Here is a 24,336-nt window from a genome sequence, read left to right as displayed (position 1 = left end):
AACAGTTCCCCAATCCTCTAACTTCCCAATAATTTTTGCTTTAGTGTATTGAATTGACTTTCTTACTTGCATCCTTCATTTACATGAGTAAAAATATTTATGTTATGTTTCCATCTCTTCAGCTTTTATGCTGCCTTTGACTTCCCTTGTCAGCCACCATTGCCTCATCCTCCCTTTAGAATACTTCTTCATCTTTGGGATGTATCTATCCTGTTCTTCTGACTTGTCCCCAGAAATCTTCAGCCATTGCTGTTCTGCCATCATTCTTGCTAGTGTTCCCTTCCAAAAAGCTTTGGCCATTTCCTCTCTCATGCCTCTGCAATTCCTTTACTCCACTGTTACACTGATACTTCTGACTTTATATTCTCCCTCTTAAACTGCAGGGTGAATTGTATCATATTATGATCGCTGCCTCCTTAGGGTTCCTTTACCTAATGAAATCTGGTTCATTACACAACACCCAGTCCAGAACTGTCTTTTCCCCTATTGGGCTCCACCACAAGCTGCTCTAAATAGCCAACTTGTAGGCATTCTACAAATTGTCTCTCCTGGGATCCAGTACCAATCCACCTGCATATTGAAAACCCTCATTACTATTGCAACATTGCCCTTTTTACATGGCTGTTTCTATCTCCTGTTGTAATTTGTATCCCACACCCTGGTTACTCTTTGGAGGTCTGTTTATTATTCCCACCAGGGTCTTTTTACCCTTACAGTTGCTTACCTCTACCCACAAGGATCCTACATCTTACAATCCTATGTCAGTTCTTTCTAAGGATTTAATTTCATTTTGTACCAGCAGACCCATCCCACTCCCTCTGCCTATGTACCCCTTCTTTCGATACAAGGTGTAACACTGGATGTTAACCTCCCAAATATGATCTTCTTTAGGCCATGACTTAGCGATGCCCAAAACATCACATGTGCCAATCTCTAATTGTGGTACAAAATCATCTACCTTATTCCGTATACAGCATGTATTCAAATATAACACCTTCAATCCTGTATTCACCACCTTTTACAATTTGGCCCCCATGTTATACTTCAACTCACCCCACTGACTGCAATTTTGCCCGATGATCTGCCTGTCCTTCCTCACAGTCTCACTACATACAGCATCTACTTGTATACCAACTGTCCCATCCTCAGCCCTATCATTCCGGTTCCCATCCCTCTGCCAAATTAGTTTAAACCATCCTCCACAGCTCTTGAATGTCTGCCCCCAAGGATATTGGTCCCATTGTGTTCAGGTGTATCATGTCCTTTTTTGTACAGGTCATATCTTCCCCAGAAGAGATCTCAATGATCCAGAAATGGAAACCCTGCCCCCTGCACCAATTCCTCAGCCACATGTTCATCAGCCAAATCATTCTGCTCTTGCTCTCACTGGCCGATAGCACAGGTAGCATCCAACGTTTAATTCCCTGGAGGTCCTGCTTTTTACCTTTCTACTTGCATAACTCCCCATATTCTCTCTTCAAGACCTGCTCCCATTTGTTACCTATGTCATTGGTATCAATATGTGTCACGACTTCTGGCTGCTCACACTCTTCCTTTAGAATGCTGTGGACCGGATCTGAGACAACCCTCACCTAGCACTTGGGAGGCAAAATACCGTCCAGATGTCTTTTTAACATACACAGAATCTCCTGTTTTTTCCTCTAACAATGGAATCCCCTGTCTACTGCATTTCTTTTCTTCCCTCTTCCCTTCTGAGCTACAGAGCCAGACTCAGTACCAGGGATCTGCTCTCTGCAATCCCTGGTAGGTCATTCCAACCCCCTCACCCCCACTAACTTCTTATTGAGGGGTATGGCCACATGGGTACTCTGCAGTGGCCAGCTGTTCCCTTTTCCTCTCATGACTTTCACCTTCCTGTGGTTTCTATCTATCACTTCATCATTCTCCCGTATGACATGAAGGTCGTTGAGCTGCTGCTCCAGTTCCTTAACACGATCACTAAGGAGCTGCAGCTCGATGCACTCTGTGCAGATGTAGTTATCAGGTAGACTGGAGGTTTCACAGAGTTTCCACATCTCACTCAAATAACATACCACTAACTCTAGATCCATTCTCAAGACACTAGCTATGTACTAATAGACAAAGAAAGAGAAAACACCTATTGGAAATTTACTTAGAACCTCTACTTGTTCTCACCATTCTAACACAGACCCACTCCAACATTGGCCGCTCTGCCTATACCTCCTCTCTTTTTATTGGCTCAAATAAAATTCACTCCCGATGAGACTTGCAGCTTTCAAATGGCCCCCTCCCTGCAAGATGTCACTTACGTGGCTTGTCTTATGTTTTACTCAGAGAGCTTTCTGCTGTAATAGAAATTTCACAGTAAGATGAATTGTAAGAAAATCTGTAGTGGGACAGATTATTTGAAAAATATTGAAATGCATTAGATTATTTGTAGAGTCCCTGTACACTTATTAATTAATTGGTGAGTTTGTGCACTGGAATGTAGACTCCTGTCTGGATAGTCTACGTGGAAAATATCACTAATGCATTGGGGTGTTTGAAACATCTGTATACTGGCATGACTTATTTACAGATTCTCCAATGAAACTGAGCATTTGGTGGGGGCATGAATTGGAATGCTTTACCACTGTGCATTATTTGTAGAGTCTGATGACTTTGAGTACGTTAGAAACTGTGGCAATTGGTGGTGCCTAGTCACTTAGTATCTCTTTCACCAAACTTTATGTTGCTCAAGATCACTTAACTCTTCAATATAAGTTCAAAGGCCTTGCAATAGATCCATCTGCTATCTTGTTTTATACACAGGCCTCATCAGTCCATTGCTGCAGTGTCTGTTTGGAGCTGATTTTGACATATTAACCTACCAAGCTGAAATCATCCAACCGATCCCAGCCTAGTAAGGTTAACTTATCTGCTTGTTTCTATCTTTATAAAGGACCATGCAATGCTTTTGTGTGTTTTCTTCGTGACTTACCAGATCATGCTCTTAAAATTGTTACCAATTGCATTTAACTATACATATCATCTTAGGTGTTCCATCCCATGACAGAACAGTAAGTCTCTGAGTTGGTGTTCATTTCAATATTTCAATGACTTAATCATTTTTTTTAACTTTAATGATGTGGTTATGTATTTACACACAGGCATTGGTGAATGTAAGCCTCATTTACCATATGTATAAACCATATTTGAATCGCATTTTTGAACCATTGCAAGTAGTGTATCTAGCATCCAATCCATGTTCCCCACATTGTTCCTCATCTCATTGTTGTGCAAATCTGTGGTTTTGTACAGCAATCACTTCCTTGCAGCCAGGACTCTGCTCAACTGCCACTATTTTGGTTCGTTGTGTTCTGTCTAACCTCACATACTTTGTGCCCTCGCTTTTGATGATTGAAGTACGTTTCAGTTCTAAACCAACAGGCCTGAGCTGAATAGCTCCCATGGTAACGGAGGGAGGGAGAGTTTCCTGTTATTGCTGCTTTCCACACTAAATACGCTAATGTGACCCAGACAGTTAGCCTTCTTGCCAATTGTCCATATATGGTGTTTACATTGATGTGCTATCGGGAGCAGATCTATTTGTCAATTTTTGGTATTCACATCCATAGATACAACCATCCTCTGTTCAAGTATTAGGATTAGTAACTCAGATTTGCCAAGTTCATCTATTATTTCTCACACAAATCCATCTTTCAGCATGAAGTCCAGTATTGCAAAACTTCATTGAAGTAACAGTGTTGCAACAGAACTTCCAGATCAGTTATGTGAACCTGAGTCATCTCCTGACTTCTGATTGCAAGGTCCAAGTGCACTTGGATTATCTAACGGGGAACAATTTTTCCATCAACGTGTGTCTGACCCTATTGATTCCAGGAAGCTTGCCCCCTTCTTTCACTCACGATCTCATTTTAAGAATTTCTGCCCTATGCCTTGCTGCACTAACGTTCTTCTCTTGAAAAACATCGCCATCCTTTCAACGTGTGAATTATAGTGCTCTACTGGGTTTTGCACTGGGAAGAGTATTTGGAAAACTTGAAAAAATAAAATAAAGTTGGAAATCTGAAATAAAAGAAGAGTCCAGTGAACACTAACACGAGGAATTCTGCAGATGCTGTAAATTCAAGCAACGCACATCAAAGTTGCTGGTGAACGCAGCAGGCCAGGCAGCATCTCTAGGAAGAGGTACAGTTGACGTTTCGGGCCTAGACCCTTTGTCAGGACTCCTGACAAAGGATCTCGGCCGGAAACGTCGACTGTACCTCTTCCTAGAGATGCTGCCTGGCCTGCTGCATTCACCAGCAACTTTGATGTGTGTTGCAGTGAACACTAACTTGTCTTCACTCTTCCCCACTTCTGAGGAAGGACCTCAGACCTGAAAGATTAACTGTACTTCTCCACAGACTGACCTGTTGAGGGTTCCCAGTGTTTCCTCTTTTTATTTCAGAGCTCCAGTACCTGCAATTTTGATTTTATGTTGGGGTTACTCTGCAGGCCGGGTAGCATCTGTAATGAAGGACTCAGTTAATGTTTCTGACCAATGACTTCTTATCAAGTAAGTAATTGCTTTATTATTGTTTCATGTACAGTGAAAATATTTGTTTTACACATCATCCATGCTGATTATTCACAAAATAAATACATCAAGCGAGTACAAGGAAAAAGCAATAATAGAAGATGGAAGATAATGTCACAGTTACAGGTGAAGGGCAGCGCAGGAAGACAGAAGGTGCAAGGGCCACAATTAATTAGATTGTGAGCTCATCTTTATTGTACAAGAGATTCACTTAAGAGCTGGGATAGTAGCTGTTCATGTTTTCAGGCGTTGGTATCTTCTGTCTGACAGAAGACAGAATATCCAAGGTGGGAGGTGTCTTTTAATGATGTTGCCTGCTTTCCCAAGGCAAGGGGGTCCCTAGACAGAATGACTGGAGGGGAGGCTGGTTTTCATGATAACTCATTTGACAACTCTACAATTTCCTGCGGTTATGTGCAGAGCAGTTGCTACACCACACTGTGCTGTATCCAGAAAGGATGTTTTCTATGGTGCATCTAGAAAAATAGGTAAAGGTAAGTAAGAACATGCTGAATCTTATTAGTCTTCTGAGGAAGTAGATGGGCCGATATGCTTTCTTAGTTGGGCCAGGACAAGCTAGTAATGATCTTTACACTTAGGAACTTGAAGCTCTCAGCCATCTCCACCTCAGCACCACATGATATCAAGGATCTAATGATCTAACAACACCAGAGATCAGGAAGTAACCTCTTTGCAATCCCTGAGAGTGAGTAGATGCTGCCTATGTATGGCTGCTCACATCTCAAGGATGATTAATGATAAACATCTGCTTGAACACAAATCCCAACCACAGCTGTTGGCTGAGTAACCATAGAAACTATAGCACAGAAACAAGCCTTTTGGCCCTTCTTGGCTGTGCCGAACCTTATTCTGCCTAGTCCCACTTACACGGACCATATCCCTCCATACACCTCCCATCCATATATCTGTCCAATTTATTCTTAAATGTTAAAAAAGAACCCGCATTTACCACCTCATCTGGCAGCTCATTCCATACTCCCACCACTCTCTGTGTGAAGAAGCCCCCCCTAATGTTCCCTTTAAACTTTTCCCCCTCACCCTTAACCTATGTCCTCTGGTTTTTTTCTCCCCTTGCCTCAGTGGAAAAAGCCTGCTTGCATTCACTCTATCTATACCCATCATAATTTTATATACCTCTATCAAATCTCCCCTCATTCTTCTACGCTCCAGGGAATAAAGTCCTAACCTATTCAACCTTTCTCTGTAACTGAGTTTCTCAAGTCCTGGCAACATCCTTGTAAACCTTCTGTGCACTCTTTCAACCTTATTTATATCCTTCCCTTAATTTGGTGACCAAAACTGAACACAATACTCCAGATTCGGCCTCACCAATGCCTTATACAACCTCATCATAACATTCCAGCTCTTATACTCAATACTTTGATTAATAAAGGCCAATGTACCAAAAGCTCTCCTTACGACCCTATCTACCTGTGACGCCACTTTTAGGGAATTTTGTATCTGTATTCCCAGATCCCTCTGTTCCACTGCACTCCTCAGTGCCTTACCATTAACCCTGTATGTTCTACCTTGGTTTGTCCTTCCAACATGCAATACCTCACACTTGTCTGTATTAAACTCCATCTGCCATTTTTTAGCCCATTTTTCCAGCTGGTCCAAGTCCCTCTGCAGGCTCTGAAAACCTTCCTCGCTGTCTACCACACCTCCAATCTTTGTATCATCAGCAAATTTGCTGATCCAATTTACCACATTATCATCCAGATCATTGATATAGATGACAAATAACAATGGACCCAGCACTGATCCCTGTGGCACACCACTAGTCACAGGCCTCCACTCAGAGAAGCAATCCTCCACTACCACTCTTTGGCTTCTTCCATTGAGCCAATGTCTAATCCAATTTACCACCTCTCCATGTATACCTAGCGACTGAATTTTCCTAACTAACCTCCCATGCAGGACGGACCTTGTCGAAGGCCTTATTGAAGTCCATGTAGACAATATCCACTGCCTTCCCTTCATCCACTTTCCTGGTAACCTCCTCGAAAAACTCCAATAGATTGGTCAAACATGACCTACCACGCACAAAGCCATGTTGACTCTCCCTAATAAGTCCCTGTCTATCCAAATGCTTGTAGATTCTGTCTCTTAGTACTCCCTCCAATAACTTACCTACTACCGACGTTAAACTTACTGGCCTATAATTTCCCGGATTACTTTTCGCTCCTTTGTTAAACAACAGAACAACATGAGCCACTCTCCAATCCTCCGGCACCTCACCCGTAGACAGCAACATTTTAAATATTTCTGCCAGGGCCCCTGCAATTTCAACACTAGTCTCCTTCAAGGTCCGAGGGAACACCCTGTCAGGTCCCGGGGATTTATCCACTTTAATTTTCCTCAAGACAGCAAGCACCTCCTCCTTTTCAATCTGTACAGATTCCATGATCTCACTACTTGTTTCCCTTAATTCCATAGACTTCATACCAGTTTCCTTAGTAAATACAGATGCAAAAAACCTATTTAAGATCTCCCCCATTTCCTTTGGTTCTGCACATAGCCGACCACTCTGATCTTCAAGAGGACCAATTTTATCCCTTACAATCCTTTTGCTCTTAATATACCTGTAAAAGCTCTTTGGATTATCCTTCACTTTGACTGCCAAGGCAACCTCATGTCTTCTTTTAGCCCTCCTGATTTCTTTCTTAAGTATTTTCTTGTACTTCTTATACTCCTCGAGCACCTGATTTACTCCCTGTTTCCTATACATGTCATACAACTCCCTCTTCTTCTTTATCAGAGTTGCAATATCCCTTGAGAAGCAAGGTTCCTTATTCCTATTCATTTTGCCTTTAATCCTGACAGGAACATACAAACTCTGCACTCTCAAAATTTCTCATTTGAAAGCTTCCCACCTACCGATCACATCTTTGCCAGAGAACAACCTGTCCCAATCCACGCATTTTAGATCCTTTCTCATTTTTTCAAATTTGGCCTTCTTCCAGGTCAGAACCTCAACCCTAGGACCAGATCTATCCTTGTCCATGATCAAGTTGAAACTAATGGTGTTATGATCACTGGAACCAAAGTGCTCCCCTACACAGACTTCCGTCACTTGTCCTAACTCGTTTCCTAACAGGAGATCCAATATTGCATCCCCTCTAGTTGGTCTCTCTATATATTGATTTAGAAAACTTTCCTGAAGACATTTTACAAAGTCTAAACCATCTAGACCCCTAACAGTATGGGAGTCCCAATCAATATATGGAAAATTAAAATCCCCTACCACCACAACTTCATGTTTTCTGCAGTTGCCTGCTACCTGTCTGCGGATTTGCTCTTCCAATTCTTGTTGACTATTGGGTGGTCTGTAATACAATCCCACTAATGTGGCCATACCTTTCCTGTTTCTCAGCTCCACCCATAAGGACTCAGTAGACAAGCCCTCTAATCTGCCCTGCCTGAGCACTGCTGTAATATTTTCCCTAACAAGCAATGCTACTCCCCCACCTTTCATTCCTCTGCCTCGATCACATCTGAAACATCGGAACCCTGGAATATTAAGCTGCCAGTCCTGCCCCTCCTGTAGCCAAGTTTCACTAATTGCTATAACGTAGTCAGAACAAGGACACTAGTGGGAAGTTCAAACAGAAACCAGTACAGCCCCTAGCTCCTTCCTGGTACAGTATCTCAACAAGGCATGTAGCATGTAATTTGAAAGCAGATTGTAGTACTGCATCAGTACTTTCAGCTCTGAGCGTGTCTAGCAGAAATCTAAGCTTTTGCTGTAATGTTGGTGAAATCTGTCAGTGTTGCCTAGTGGTTAACTCTGCACTTGGTGAAATTCCCCACCCATGCTCCAAGCTCCTTTAAAAGCCTTCCACATGATTGGGGATGGAGTCTCTATGCTCCCTGACTTTGGTGCACTCTTCCAGGCAGGGATTGTGTGCAATCATCACAAGAGTCTATACTAAAAAGCAGAATATTCTGGAAACTCTTGCTGTGTCAGACAGCATATGTGGAGAGAGAACAAGAATTTCAGGTTGACTACCTGGAAAGTTAGTGACAACCTGCAAAGAGGGTGGAGGAGAGGCAGGTAGATGAAGGGGAATATCGATGATAGGGTGAGGTCAGGATTGTCCTGGGGATAAGCTGTGTATGAGGTTATCTGTTTAATGCATTAAGGAGGGGGGATAATTCAGAATTAATCAGTCTATTGTGTGTCACGTTCAGAAATGATGTGCTCTTTATCATAACCACAAGTATGTAGTGTTGCATTTCTTTCTTTCACTCCCTGGTTGCCTCACTCCAGGCAGTGACCTCCTCTCCACCAATGGCACATCAACATAGATGAGAATATTTTTTGTGTGAGCTCATGTAGAAATATTTATAGACACAAAGTCCTCTTCTACCGTCAAAAGAGGAACAACGATGTCAATGAGTTGTCGGTAATTTTGGGAGCTGGACAGCGAAGCAAATACATCCAGCAGACCTCCCTTGAAATTTCTGCTGCCAAACTGCTCAGTGTTCTGAACCAGCCAACCAGATCAAGGCATCTATGGCTATCCATTTGGACCCTGGAGGAACATGTAAGCCGGCATTCTGAGGAGGCAACACACTCAACTACACTCTGATGATGGCTTCTCATAACATTTGCAAGCATTTTGCCGAGCACAGTGATCAACCCAACCTGAGCTACCAAAATTCCACAATATTTCAAGTATGAGCATAGACAGAATTTAATAAAAGCCCATTTCAGTACATAGTGCCTTTGTAGATGCTCCTGATGATGGTGCGTGATGTGCCCATCACCTGTTGAGCAGAGCCTGCTACTGCCTGCAGCCTTGACATTCCTCTACATTTGAATTGTTGTACCAGACCATGATGCAACCAGTCAGGATAAATTCAGCAGTATGTCCATAGAAGTCTGTAGAACTGTGTTTCGTTGCTCCACAACAATGACAATAAAGATATTTTTCTGCTTCTTCTTCTAGAGTGTTTAGTGATAAGTTGAATCTCCTTAACCTCCTAAGAAAGTAGACAGTGGCATGCGTGTGATTGCACCTATGTGCTGGGCCAGGACCAGTCGTCTGAAATCTTAAAGCCCAGGAATTTAAAGCCACTGACACTGTCCACTGCTGATCACCCAACATAGACTGGTGCCTGTTCACTTCCCTTTCTCCTCCTGAAGTCAAAAATCAATCTGTTTCAGGGGCCACCTCAGCAAGGGGTATCTCAGTCAAGTTTGCCACATAGCAACTTAAATAATAATTACAGGACTGCACAGAGCTGGCATGATATTATGAAAGGGAAATAACATTGAATAAACTCGTTAGTATTTGATTTTTAGGTTGTAGTTAGAATAGATAAGGGAAAACCAGTGGATGTGAGAATTTGATATTGAGAAGTCCATGTGCCACACCAAAAGTTATTGAATGAAATGAGAGCCCATGAATTAGAGTAATATTCCGGCGTGGACTGAGTATTCATTAACAAATTTTTAAAAATCAGAGAAAGGAAAGAACAATTTTCTCATTGAGGTTTCTTAATTAGTGAGGTCCCACAGAGATCAGTACCAGACCTCCAGCTGTTTATATCTCTGAGATGATTTGGGAGAAGGTACCAAGTGTGCTGTGCCCAACTACGTTGATGATGCAAAGCTGGGTGGCATTGTGAATGGCGAGGCTGGTGCCGAGAGGTGATGTAGACAAGCTACGTCAATGGGCAGTGAGATGGCAGATGGAATATGATGTCGAAACATGCAAATTCATCCAAAAAATTGTAAACTGGAGTGTGATTTATATTTTGTGAGATAGAAAAGCATAAACACAAGAGATTCTTCAGATTCAGAGTAACACACACAAGATGATGGAGGAACTCAGCAGGTCAGGCAGCATCTGTGGAAATGAATAAACAGTGGTTATTTCAGGACTGGAAAGGGAGGGGGAAGAAGCCAGAATAAGAAGGTGGGGGAATGGGAGGAGTACAGACTAGAAGACGATAGGTGAAGCCAGATGGGTGGTGGAGGGGGGGCGGGGGGGGTGAAGTAATCTTCAATGGGACCCTACCCTCCCCTCCCCACCACTCTCTGTTTTCCGCAGGGATTACTCCATCCGCGCTTCCATTCATTCCTCCCCAATAATCTCTATCCCGGCAGCGACTCCTGCAAATAGAAAAAATGTCACACCTGCCCATTCACCTTCTCCCTCAGCTCCATTCAGGGCCCCAAACTGTCCTTCCAGTTGAGGCAACCCTTGGGGTTGTCCACTGTACCTCTGCTCCTGATGCGACTTTGTCTACGTTAGTGAGACCCAACGTGGATTGGGGGACTGCTTAACAGACCACCTTCACTCTATCCGCAAAAAACACAGGAATTCCTGGTGGCCAGCCATTTCAATTCCAATCTCCACTTCCATTCCGATATGTCGGTCAACGGGCTCCTCTACTGCCACGATGAGTCCTCTATTAAGGTGGAGAAGTAACACCTCATATTACGCCTGGACAACCTCCAACCCGATAGCATGAGCATTGATTTCTCTAACTTCCAGTTGTTTTTCCCCTTCCCCCTGCCCTTTTCTTCAGTTCCCCACTCTGGTTCCCTTCTTACCTCTTCTCCTCACCTGCAAATCACCTCCCCCGGTGCCCCGGTTCCCCTTCTCTCACCCTTTCTCCCAGGTTCCATTCTCTTCTCCTATCAGATTAATTTTTCTTCAGCCCTTTATCTTTCCTACCTATTACCTCACAGAAGAAGAAAGCCCTTAACTCTGAGTGGAGTCATCGGGATGCTGTCATGACAGCGTTTTTTTAGCAGGCTTTCTTATTTTTATGAGGCCGAGTTGCTAGCTCGACGCTCAACCCAGCACGGATGGAAAGCATGCAAGGGAGCCGGCTGGATTCGAACTCAAGAGCCCTCACTCCGAAGTCCGGCGCTGACCCTACAACGTCACCAGCTGGCCATATTACCTCCCAGTTTCTTACTTCACTCCCCTTCCCCACCCATCTGGTTTCACCAATCAGCATCTCGCTTGTACTTCTCTCCCTCCCCCCAGTTTCTTATTTTGGCTTCTTCCCCCTTCCTTTCCAGTCCTGAAGAAGGGTCTCAGCCTGAAACGTTGACTCTTTATTCATTTCCATAGATGTTACTTGGCCTGCTGAGTTTCTCCAGCATTTTGTATGTGTTGAGAGACAGGAGAGTATGTAGCCGTCCCTGCACTCTAATCACTGAAAGTTCTTAATGATAGCATAGTGGCTAGCGTGACACGATCACAGCTCGGGACGTTCTGCAATTTGGAGTTCAATTCTGGCACCATCTGTACGGAGTCTCTGTACGTCCTCCCCGTGGAATGCGTGGGCTTTCCCTGGATGCTCCGCTTTCCTCCCAAAGTCCAAAGGCGTACCGGATAGGTTAATTGGTCATTGGAAATTGTCCTGTAATTAGGTTAGGGTTTATTGGGGTTGTGGGGTTGCCGGGGCGGCGGTGTTCAAAGGGCTGGAAGGACCAACTCCATGTGGTATCACTAAATAACTAAATAATAACTAGAAGTGAAGGTGATTTGTTTGTCCCTTATTACAAGAAGACTTGAGAACAAGGTAAAGACATCTTCCTGCAATTCTGCAGGACCCTGGTAAGCTTGCATCTGGACTGTTGTGTATAGGAGTTCCACCAACGAAAGAAAGGATTTGAAATTCTATTGGGCTTTGCATGATAGCCCAGAACAGCCATTACTTCAGAGGTCACCACGTAGCCAGCTTGCACTCAATATGTTCCCCCAGTGGCAACTAATCAAAAAGGTAGAGATGGAGGGACAGATACTAGTTGGGTCATCAGTGAGAACTCATCTGCTCTTGTTTAGATTGCCCATCATAACATCTACATCTGGCCAATGTGATGTCCGATTCAGAAAACATTATTCCTGACAGTAACACACACACAATGCTGGAGGAACTCAGCAGGTCGGGCAACATCTATAGAAATGAAAAAAAACAGATAACATTTCGTGCCAAGACCCTTCTTCAGGACTGAGAAGGAAGGGGTAGTTGTCAGAATAAAAAGGTGGGGTGAGGGGAAGGAGGCTAGCTAGAAGGTGACAGGTGAAGTCAGGTGGGTGAGAAAGGTCAAGGGCTGGAGCAGAAGGAATTTGATAGGAGAGGAGAAAGGGAAGGCGGAGAGGACCCAGAGAGAAGTGATAGGCAGGTGAGAAGAGGTAAAAAGGCTAGAGTGAGAAATAGAGGAAGAGGGGAAGGGGAGGTGAATATTTTTTAACTGGAAGGAGAAATTGATATTCATGCCATCAGGTTGGAGGCTACCCAGCCGGAATATAAGGTGTTGTTCCTCCACCCTGAGGGTGGCCTCATGTTGGCACCGGAGAAGGCCGTGGACTGACATGTCAGAACAGAAATGGGAATTGGAATTTAAATTCTTGGCCACTGGGAAGTTCCGCTTTTGGTGGAAGGAGAGGAGGTGCAGTTCCCCAATTTACGACAGGTCTCACCAATGTAGAGGAGGACGCATCAGGAGCAGCGGACACCATAAATAACCCCAGCAAGTTCACAGGCGAAGGACTGTTTGGGGCTCTAAACTGAAGTGAGGGAGGAGGTGTATGAGCAGGTATATGTATCTAACAGTACATTATCTCTCAAATTCCCTTTTTACTTCAAGTTTGCTGGTCCTTCGGGTGTAAATTATCCAGTTTTATTTTCAGACACACACATTATTTTTATCTTGTTGGTAAAGAGCTTGGCGGTCATGAACTCAAACTAAATCCTTGTAAATATCAAACAAGCTCAGTCTGCGATCCAATTGCAATTATCTTCATCTTAACATTAATGGCTTTGCTGTATATAAATGGCATATCCTTAATCTGCGGTGGCCACGAGGTCAGCTGTATGTCAAGAGTAATGAGTGAGTTTAATTCACTCCTGATCAGACTATTGTCTATTGTTTGTGCTGTATATTCCTGATATTTGTGTGTGAGTGTGTGTGTGCGCTGTGTAACTTTGCTTTAGTTTAAAGAAGTGATTCTGCTGTAATGTTATCAAATTCCTTAAGCACATACATAGTGGCACAACCAGTAGAGCTGCTGCCTCACAGTGCCAGATACCCAGGTTCAAGCCTGACCTCAGGTGCTGTCTGTGTGAACTCTGCATGTTCTCCCCGTGACCATGCCCCATAAGAGGGTCACAACCTTCTTGTAGGGTTTGGAGGCTGACATGCCTCAATGACTTATAGAGCTATGTTGGCTCGAGTCAGGGCATTGCGTTTCAACTCTTGGTAGGATCACCCATGCCAAGGGTAGAGGCCAGACTAAGAGTGGTCCACTGGTTCTCCAGGTTCGGGTAGAGGGTGTGGTGTCAGCTCAGGGCTAATAATAACCTGGTCAAAAAAAATTGTTGTGTAAACAGCAAAGAAAAGCTACTGTAAGCTCCAATGGCGTAACAGTCAATAACTAACCTGGGACCATGTGGGTTTCTTCCCAGTGTACTGATTTCCTCCTACATCACAAAAATATTCTTGTTTGTTGTGTTAATTGGCCATTGTAAATTGCCCATTATTTGTAGACGAGTGATAGAACCTGGAGGGAGGGGTGGTTGTTGGGAATGTGGGAGAATAAATGGGGTTAGTGATTGTCGGATTGATGTAGTTGGGTGCTTGATGGTGAGTGAAGATGGTGGGCTGAAGGTATTTGTTTCTGGGCCACTCTACTGATGGCCCGTGGAGACTGGCTGGGCTTGTTCCTGTTTGCTGTTGCAGTGTCCCCCTGTTCCTATGTTGTACCATACTATTAGTCAGCTGAGTTTATTGTCATGTCCACAAACACGGGGAGGTTCGGGTGCAATAGAAAACTTGCAGGTAGGCACAGCTAAATTATACAGAACCTTGAAGAGAACGAGGAATAAGGGCACAGCAGAAACAATTCCTTAGTGCACGAGAAAGAGATATAATCAGAAACAAGTCCATGGGAATGCAAGAGGTGGTCCACAGTGTTCCTTTGCTGAGGTAAGGTTAGGGTTGTATAGGTCAGTTCCAGAGCCTGACTGTTGTAGGGAAGTTTCCTGGTGCTGTGGGACTACGGGCTTCTGTCCTTCCTGCCCAACAGCAGCAGCCAGAAGAGGGCATGACCCAGATGGGGAGGGTGGGGGGGGGGTTCCCTGATGATAGATGCCCTAATTCAAGCCATTGCTTACTATAGAGACAGTGATGTATGTGATTATGGTGAGCTTCCTCCACACACCCTCCCAGAAGAAAGGCAGGTGAATCATTAACTCAGACATCCCCACAGAGATCGGGGTTGGGGGAGCTACTACCTGTGATACCAGTGTGTGAGTGAGCAGATGAAGCCCACCAATGGCACCGGGCCTCGGACTGAAGCCAGCCGAAGTGATTAGCTCTCAACCTGTGTCTGCTCCACTAAATTAGCCTGCAGTTAAGCTGTGGCTCACTGTTGTATCAGTAATCCTGTTGTTCTCCATGTCTATGTATGTTAATGATTTATGCCTTGCTCAGAGAAACTTCGGTCTAGAAACCTTCCAATGTCAGACAGATGATTGGTGCTGGAACTTTAAACTTACACCTTGCTCTCCACACCACAGATGGAAAATAATGAGCTGCTTTCTCGAGAATTCAAATTCTTTACTGCTTACGTTCTGTGTGGGACCTAAGACCTGGATGGATAAGATTAACAGAGGGGCTTACCTGCAGGTGACGGTGATGGGTGTGAGGGACCGTGTGTTATTTCATAGCTACTCATGGGGAGAAATTCCTGCACTTCACACACAGTGAAGGGATGGAACTACAAATGGGTTAAAAGCTGAGTTTGGTCCCTGAGTGAAAGCTGCCAGTCGAGAGACCAGGCATGTCACTGCTCATGTTGGAAAGTTAGTGGCTGAGAAGTGGGACTGATCAGGGTGTATCCTTCCTTGGTGTGCTCCCTAACGGAAGGAAGGCTGAATATAATATTTAACACAATGATTCTTGAATGATGCTGTCGTCTCTACACAACTTGCTTAGGTAATTAACTGTGGGGAATGATGGAGTAGGACATGGCCGGATTTGGTCACCTCCAATTAAAGCACTTCTGTCCTAGATCTAACTTTTTTCACTAGCTTGGATCAGCAGCTACACACTTCCTTCAATTGCAGTGTGTTGAAGTTCAAACCCTGAACATGTTGCCCAGGTTGACATACTCCAATGCATATGAGCAAATCCCCAGCACTCTTGATGCAACACTAGAGAAAGTTGTTGCTTGTATTCAAATCTTTGAATGAGTTGTCCAATTATTCCCATTATCACCATCCATTCCCTTTTAAAAGTTATTCCTGAATGTTCTTCTAATAACTGACAGCATATTATATAAACACAATCTTACTTTCATCTCTGGGTATTTTGCTATTAGTCTGATATGACGTTTTCCCTCCGTAACCAATCCAACTACCACTGGAAGGTGCTCTTTACCAATAACCCCATCAGATTTGTTAAGCCCTCTCCACTTTGAGATCTACTCTGGTATCTCCTGTCTTTCTATATGGCTGTAGTTCTGGAATAGTTTAAGGCAATAGCTTTTGCATTGTTTCATATAGTATAGAGTTGTTTCCAAAAATAGAACAGATTGTTCTGAGCCTTATCCTGCCTTGCTACTAGCCCTGCAGCCTCACCAACCTTCTGCAGTCTGGCAGGACCTATTGAGATGGAGCTTGGGTGACCCTCAAAGCCTGAGCAGACCATGAGAGGCAACTAAGCCTCACGTGGTTGGCCCTGCCCCTGGATCCCCATGATGGTCATTCGACAGTTCATTGGCCTTTCCTACTGTCACTCGTTATTGGCGATACTTAACAACCCTTGAAGCAGGCTTTCAGAATTAAACCATTTAAAAATAATAACAGTTTTAAAAACTCTGGGTTACAGGTGATCTGATTTATAGAATCCTGACAAATTCCCTGATATATTTTGAAAATATAATAATAAAATAATTTGTGGTATCCATGTAAGAAATGTTTCTGACTTAAGAAATTAACTTGTGGAGAGTTCTCAGGAACAGAGTCCTATGTAATATTTGTATTTAAGAAGCACATTTAATTCATATATATTATGAATTAATATATAGTAATTAACAAATATTAATTAAAATAATGAAATAAATATTTACCTTAACCTACTTGATCCATCCAAATCATCCGCGATATTTAAATGAGGCACACAAGCACCAGCAATGACTAGCCTGGGACTGAGGGGCCATTATTGAGGTGTCCCTGCCCCTCCGTTTAGCTCACCGTGTATCTACTGTATTTTCTTATGGTATAGAGAGAGGCCATTTGGTCCTCCAAGCCCATGCCAGCCACTGGACTAATTTCACTGTGATCTCATTCCCTGACTTATTTCCCTGCCAGATGGAATCAACTCCATCCTCATTCTTCCAACACCCACCTACACTGGAGGCAAAGCCCGTCAGTCAGTTAGACAGCCCACATGATTTTGGGGTGTGGGGGGAAGCTGGAGCACCCAGACGAAGCCCATGCAGTGAGGAGAGCTTGAAAACTCTGCCCGAGGTGAGGGTTGAACCTGGATCACTGAACTGGTGAGAGAGCGGTGGCTACCAGCTGTACCACTGTACTTCTGATTCCCGATCTGCAGTGTGTTGCTGACATCACCGTTGTAATAGACAGGCACAAGAATCACAAAGGAGCTGATTTCCACTGGCCATCGTCTGACTAACGATCAGCTCCAGCTAGTATACAACCAATGACTTGTAGCCTGTGACTGTTTATAGAAACAATGATCTCATATCTTTTCTTTCTCTCACCAGTGCTGCTCTTTTGATTTACATCATAGTCAGCTCCTCTTCACCTATTTTAAATTTTGTCAGCTTCTCAAAGTTCAAATATTTTCTGTTCCTGGGCATTGGTGGTTCCATACCAGGCCACGATGAAACCCACTGAGATACATTGCAGTAAGCCTGCAGTGCTCCCTGTTACTATTAATGGTGAGGACGTGGATGTGGTGAGGACCTACAAATACCTGGGGGTGTATCTAGATGACAGACGAGTGGAGCACCAACACAGAGGCTGTGTACAAGAAGGGCCAGAGTCGCCTCGACTTCCTGAGGAGACTGAGGTCCTTTGGAGTATGCAGGCCTCTCCTTCACATCTCTACCAGTCTGTTGTCACCAGTACAATCTTCCATGCGGTGGTGTGCTAGGGCAATGGCATCAACATGGGTGATGCCAACAGGCTTAATAAACTGATTAGAAAGGCTGGCTCTGTTATAGGAGTCAAACCAGACACACTGGAGCCTGTGGTAGAACAAAGGATCCTGTGGAGAATCCTGGCAATTCTGGACAATGTTTCTCACCCTCTGAATGCCACCTCGGCTGAACAGAGGAGCACTTTTAGTAATAGACTAAGACAACTGCACTGCTCCAAGGAGCGCGATATGAGGCCATTCTTACCCTCGGCCGTTAGGCTCTGTAATGAGTCAACCTATATCTGGGGAAGTGATGACCCCCTCCTGTTGGACTGCTTGTGGTAACTTATTTTTTATTCTTCCTACTTCTCTTCTAATATTTATGTCTGTGCACTTGTAATGCTACTGTGTCACTCTAATTTCCTTTGGGATCAATAAAGTATCTATCTATCTGTAGAAGTTTGTCAAAGGTTTTGGTGACATGCTGAATCCATACAAGCTTGTAAGTGAGTAGAGGTGCTGCTGTGCCTTCCACTTCATGCATAAGTGTGCCACTGGTAATACTGTAGTAAAATTTTAATGCAATGTCTTGGATCAAATCTCTGGATTATTCATCCAAACATTTAGCCTTCATAAGCTCTTTCCAGCTTCCAACCAGATACACGTATTGATTTTAACTGATGTTTCGAGGACAGACTCTGCCATCTTCATCAGGGATGATGCCTGGGCATATCTAGTCTGGTGGTATTTATACCCCTGTCATCCGTCCCTCAAGATTGGTTAGTCCTTATCCAATCAGATTTCTGCTCTCATGATAGACAATGGGGGTATAAATACCACAGGACTAGACATGCCTAGGCACCATCGCTGATGAAGATGTCAGAGTTTGTCAGCAAGATGTCAGTTAAAATCAATATCTGCACCCAGCTGGAAGCCCAAGAAGAGTTTATTCATCATATACGCTGGGAAAGCACGAGATCCTTTTCCATTCGGCCGTAACATTTTCCTAAAAGCAGGAGACTACCTCTGAAGCTGACACGTTAAAATGAGAATCACTGCTTTCTCAAGTGAAAACAAATGCCCGCTGGAATCTCCGAAATAGCAGAAGAGTTTAAGAGTTTTCATGGGGTCTTGCCTAATATTGGCCGCTCAAGGATTTTGTGAACATAGATAATCTGGCCATTTAATTATTTATTGTGCGTGGCAGTACTCTGGCTCTACAGTGACTACATTTCAAAGGAACTCTGTGAAGATCTGAGTTTGTGAGTGGTGCTCTATAAATACAAATTCTTTCCCTATTCTCACAAAATAAATCAGACTTCTCCAGTGGCTTTTGAAAATTACTTTGGTATACCATCCCCAAACCTTGAAGGAATATGATGACTGCCTTCCCTTTCCTATAAAACAGTCACAACTTGCATTTACAGTATATAGCCGTGTTAAAGTACCGAAACTCATCCCACAACCACATCTCGTAACCATTGATTTATCATAAATCAATCCGTCCCAGGAAACCACGGAAGGGTCAGTGCTTACTGCAGTAAGAGGACGGAAGTCTCACGCCCCCAATATACCCCAGATAAGGCCTGAATCCAGTCAAAGAGAGACTTGGTGCCATGGCAACAGATCTGAGGAGCTCTTCATCGGGGTAACCAGGGTTTCTTCACCACAGTTTATAAGATTTCCTCTGAACTCTAAGTGCTGTCACGTGCAAAGCCTATTGCATGAGGTTGGTAGCTCAATCAGAGCATGGATACATTCAGCTCCTGGGAAAGTTGGGGCTCCCATTTCCCCATCAGATCTGCTGTTACCATAATTCATTCAGTGGAGTGAGTCCATTAATTGCCAGCCTCTGTGCCCATCCAGGCCAGTGCCAAGACAGAGCAACAATGCCCTGCTTTGAGTCCCATTCAGCCACCAAGACAAAGAGAGGATGAGGCAACGTTTCCATACAAGCCTGGCTTAGCTCCATCTGCCGTTTAGTTCCTGCTGGGGAACGAACAATCAAAGCTGTGTTTTCTGCTCCCCTTATGTTTGCTGTTTGCGGCCTCAATTTATTTAAGAAAAGCGGCTCTTGCCTTTCTTCAGCATCCCCAAGAAATGTTGCTTTTCTTTTTCATTCTGTTTTTCCTGTGTCCTTTCACACAGCCGTTAACTCCCTGATGGACAGTGTTCTCAGCGTAAGATGACCTCCCCTCTTCCTTTGCCCTGTACTGAGGGAGCAATAATGATCTGCTTTACTGATGAGAAGGTGGACAGAACTGACTGTGGAGCTGCGGCCCCTTCCATCAAAGACCCCATTAACACAACGCACAGAGCTTCTGAGTGGGTCCCACCAAACTCAAAAACTTTCCCTCAGACCCAATTGTCCAGAAAAAAATGGATGAGGATCAGCTGTGTTGTTTCCTAAATGATTTTTGGGATGTGAGTGCCACTGGCATTTCTTGTGAACAATGAGCTGAGATTACACCAGTGGTGTATGGTACGTGGTAATCTCCAGGCTCTAGGGCTTTGCAAGATGCCATTCAACTGCTACTAAGGTTTGGAGTAATAGATGTTATGTAGCTCTTAACATGAAGGAGGCCTTCTACAGAGAAATAATATGCATGTTGCCCAAGTAATTGCATCAAGAACACAAGTCTGAGAAAGGGTCTCCATTTTCCCAAGTAACATAAGGTACAAAAATGATAAATCTTGCTTGCAGAGCATCACGGTCATGCAGAAGACATAACTTATAAAAGTCAGTGAAGAGAAAAAGCAGGAGTTTGGGGTGCAAACAAAAACCAGCACGTCCATGGTAGTGCACGAGGTGGACCGATGTGTTCCATTGCTGATGTAAGATCTGAGCTGTGCATCTTGCTTCAGAAACTTGGTGACTATCTCCCTCTCCAAACCCGGAATTAAATGCGTCTGCCCTACTCGAGAGCTGTGTCTATCAGTCAGTGTGTTACTGAGAGAACAGTGAACTATTGGAAGTGTTGACTTTCTAGTGAGGTGTTAAATTGAGGTGCTGTCTACTCCATCAGCTGAATATAAAATACTCTGTGTTACTGCCTCAAAGACTGATCTTGGGTATTGTTCCACTTATTCTCCACCAGATGCTTCACCGCTAGTCAGTGCCAGGGTGCCGCTGGTGAGACATGACTGTGCAAAAGCTGATGGCCATGCTCCTTACATTACAACAGCGCACAGGCTTTTATATTCTAGTCCCCTGAAAATAAGTGCTGACATCGCATTTAGCTTCCTCACCACTGACTCAACCTGCAAGTTAACTCCTAGAGAATCCTGCACAAAAACTCCCAAGCCTCTTTGCACTTCTGATTTTTGAATTTTCTCACTGTTTAGAAAATAGTCAAAGGTTTCAAAGTTTTCAAAGGTACATTTAATGTCAGAGAAATGTATACAATATACATCCTGAAATTCTTTTTCTTCGTAAACATCCACGAAAACAGAGGAATGCCCCAAAGGAAAAAATGACAGTTAAATGTTAGAACCCAAAAGTCCCCCCCCAGCTCCCCCCTCCCACACATAAGTAGCAGCAGAGCAACGATGCCCCCCTCCACCACCAGCAAAAAGAGCATCGGCACCCCACCACCGAGCACTCAAGTGTATAGCAAAGCATCAATAAGGACCTGCAGTACCCCAAAGACTACTCGTTCACCCAGTACTCAACATACCACAAGTTCTCTTTCTCCCTGATTAGGGGAAAAGAGGTGTCCCCGTTTCACAGCGAGAGGGGAGACATAACAAAACAACTTGCTGATTTACGATGTTAAAAGTCTGTTGCATCGCTTCTTCCAAGATCTGTGCCCAAAGAACTCGGGTCTCTGGGCACACAGACAGCAGCCAGCTTGCTGCTTTCGGTCTTCTGTCTCCCATGACACACCAATTTCCTGCAAAGGCACCGACCTCGAGTCCGCCCGCCTCCAGAGCCATGAAACCCTGGAACCCTGAAGGTGCGCTAGTCTTCTAGGTCACGTACTTGGCATATTGAATAGTGGCCAGCCATGAGACCCCGAGGGCGGGTCCCATTCCCGCAAAGAACCGAAATCAGCATGCAACTCCAGGTCAGGGTCTTCAAAAGAACCCCGAAAGGGTTCCACACCTTTATTCCTTCTACCAAAGTGCATGACTGTGCACTTCCCCACACCTCCATCTGCCACTTCCCTGCCCATTCTCCCAACTTGTCTAAATCCTTCTGCAGACTCCCTGCTTCCTCAACACTACCTGCCCCTCCACCTATCTTTATATTGTCCACAAACCCGGCCAAAAAGTCATCAATTCCATCATCCAAATCATTGACATATAACGTAAAAAGAAGTACTCCCAATTCCGATCTTTTCAGAATACCACTAGTCACTGGCAACCAACCAGAAAAGGCCCCTTTTATTCCCAGTCTTCGCATCCTGCCAGTCAGCCAATCTACTATCCATGGTAGCATCTTTCCTGTAATACGTTGGGCTCTGATCTTGTTAAGCAGCCTCTTATGTAGCATCTTGTCAAAAGGCCTTCTGAAAATCCAAGTAAACAACATCTACTGACTCTCCTTTGTCTATCCTGCCTGTTATTTCCTCAAAGAATTCTAATAGATTTGCCAGGCAAGATTTCCCTTTAGAGAACCATTCTGGCTTTGGCCTATTTTATCATGTTCCTCCAAGTACCCCGAAACTTCATCCTTAATAATAGGCTCCAACATCTTGCTAACTACTGTGGTCAAGCTAACTGGCCTATAATTTCCTGTCTTTTGCCTCCCTCCCTTCTTAAAAAGTGCAGTGACATTTGCAATTTTACAGTCCTGCAGAACCATTCAATAACTTACTGATTCATGAAAAATCATTTGTAATGCCTCCACAATCTGTTCAGATACTTCTTTCAGAACCCTCGAGTGCAGTCCTCCTAGTCTGGGTGACTGCTAGTGTCTTCCATGGTGAACACTGACACAAAGTACTTATTAAGTTTTTCTGTCATTTCTTTGCCCCCCATTACTACCTCTCTAGTGCCAGTCCAGTTTTACCTCTCTTGTATATCTGAAAAAACTTTTGGCACCCTCTTTTATATTATTGGCTTCGTATATAATCTTTCCTCTCCTTATGCCTTTTTGTAGTTGCCTTCTGTTGGTCTCTAAAAGCTTCCCAATCCTCTAACTTCCCGCTATTTTTTGCTATGTTACAGTATATGCCTTCGTTTTTCCTTTTATGCTGTCTTTGACTTCACTTGTTAGCCATAGTTGTGTATTCCCCTCTTCAGAATACTGCATCATCTTTGGAATGTACCGTATCTATCCTGCACCTTCTGAATTGCCCCAGGATCTCCAGCCATTGCTGTTCTCTCATCATCCCTGCTAGTGTCCCCTTCCAATCAAATTAGGCCGGATTCTCCCTCATGCTTCTGTAACTTATTCCCTTTACTCCATTATAATACTAATACATCTGTTTTAATCTCCTCCCTCTCGAGCTGAATGATGGTGACAACGTTTGGAAGAGACTTTTTGATTGGAGTATGGAAACTTCTGTCAGAAAGAACACTTGCTTGCACCTGAGAACAACAAGTAACAAACAAATGGGAGAGAAATTTGTGGGGATTTGGGCAGAGTAGGCCAATACAATTAGTGCAACACACATAAAAGTTGCTGGTGAATGCAGCAGGCCAGGCAGCATCTCTAGGAAGAGGTACAGTCGACGCTTCGGGCCGAGACCCTTCGTCAGGACTAACTGAAGGAAGAGCTAGTAAGATATTTGAAAGTGGGAGGGGGAGAGGGAGATCCAAAATGATAGGAGAAGACAGGAGGGGGAGGGATGGAGCCAAGAGCTGGACAGGTGATTGGCAAAAGGGATATGAGAGGATCATGGGACAAGAGGCCTAGGGAGAAAGAAAAGGGGGAGGGGGGAAAACCAGAGGATGGGCAAGGGGTATAGTGAGGAGGACAGAGGAAGAAAAAGGAGAGAGAGAAAAAGAATGTGTATATATAAATAAATAATGGATGGGGTACGAGGGGGAGGTGGGGCATTAGCGGAAGTTTGAGAAGTCAATGTTCATGCCATCAGGTTGGAGGCTACCCAGATGGAATATAAGGTGTTGTTCCTCCAACCTGAGTGCGGCTTCATCTTTACAGTAGAGGAGGCCGTGGATGGACATATTATACCCCCCTCGTACCCCATCCGTTATTTATTTATATACACACATTCTTTTTCTCTCTCTCCTTTTTCTCCCTCTGTCCCCCTCACTATACCCCTTGCCCATCCTCTGTTTTTTTTCCCCCCTCCCCCTTTTCTTTCTCCCTGGGCCTCCTGTCCAAAGATCCTCTCTTCCCTTTTGCCAATCAACTTTCCAGCTCTTGGCTCCATCCCTCCCCCTCCTGTCTTCTCCTATCATTTCAGATCTCCCCCTCCCCCTCCCACTTTCAAATCTCTTACTAGCTCTTCCTTCAGTTAATCCTGACGAAGGGTCTCGGCCCAAAACGTCGACTGTACCTCTTCCTAGAGATGCTGCCTGGCCTGCTGTGTTCACCAGCAACTTTTATGTGTGTGGCTTGAAATTCCAGCATCCGCATGTTTGCAATACAAATAGTTTTGAGTTGCTGTAGATTCTCATGTTCTGATGTAATTTTGTGGAT

At 44.1% G+C, this 24,336-nt stretch overlaps 1 protein-coding gene across 9 annotated transcripts in view; it reads left to right on the top strand.

The window, feature by feature from the left end:
• Nucleotides 1-24,336, top strand: part of LOC140205059 (excitatory amino acid transporter 2-like) — a 351,029-nt gene that overhangs the window by 36,873 nt on the left and 289,820 nt on the right. For 5 of the 9 annotated variants that reach the window (XM_072272184.1, XM_072272186.1, XM_072272182.1 and 2 more), the window contains 2 exons: nt 2,794-2,884; nt 4,436-4,543. The exons of 2 other annotated variants lie outside the window; for them this stretch is intronic. In XM_072272184.1, the coding sequence (XP_072128285.1) occupies nt 4,516-4,543 (28 nt within the window). In that variant the 5' untranslated portion in view covers nt 2,794-2,884; nt 4,436-4,515. The remainder of the gene's footprint in view (nt 1-2,793; nt 2,885-4,435; nt 4,544-24,336) is intronic. 2 more of the 9 variants (XM_072272185.1, XM_072272183.1) reach the window with 1 other exon arrangement.

This window comes from Mobula birostris, chromosome 11, assembly GCF_030028105.1.
Source record: "Mobula birostris isolate sMobBir1 chromosome 11, sMobBir1.hap1, whole genome shotgun sequence".
Classification (NCBI taxonomy): Eukaryota; Metazoa; Chordata; class Chondrichthyes; order Myliobatiformes; family Myliobatidae; genus Mobula; species Mobula birostris.
The sequence above is the reverse complement of the archived record's forward strand: the minus strand, read 5'-3'. Positions and strand labels throughout refer to the sequence as shown.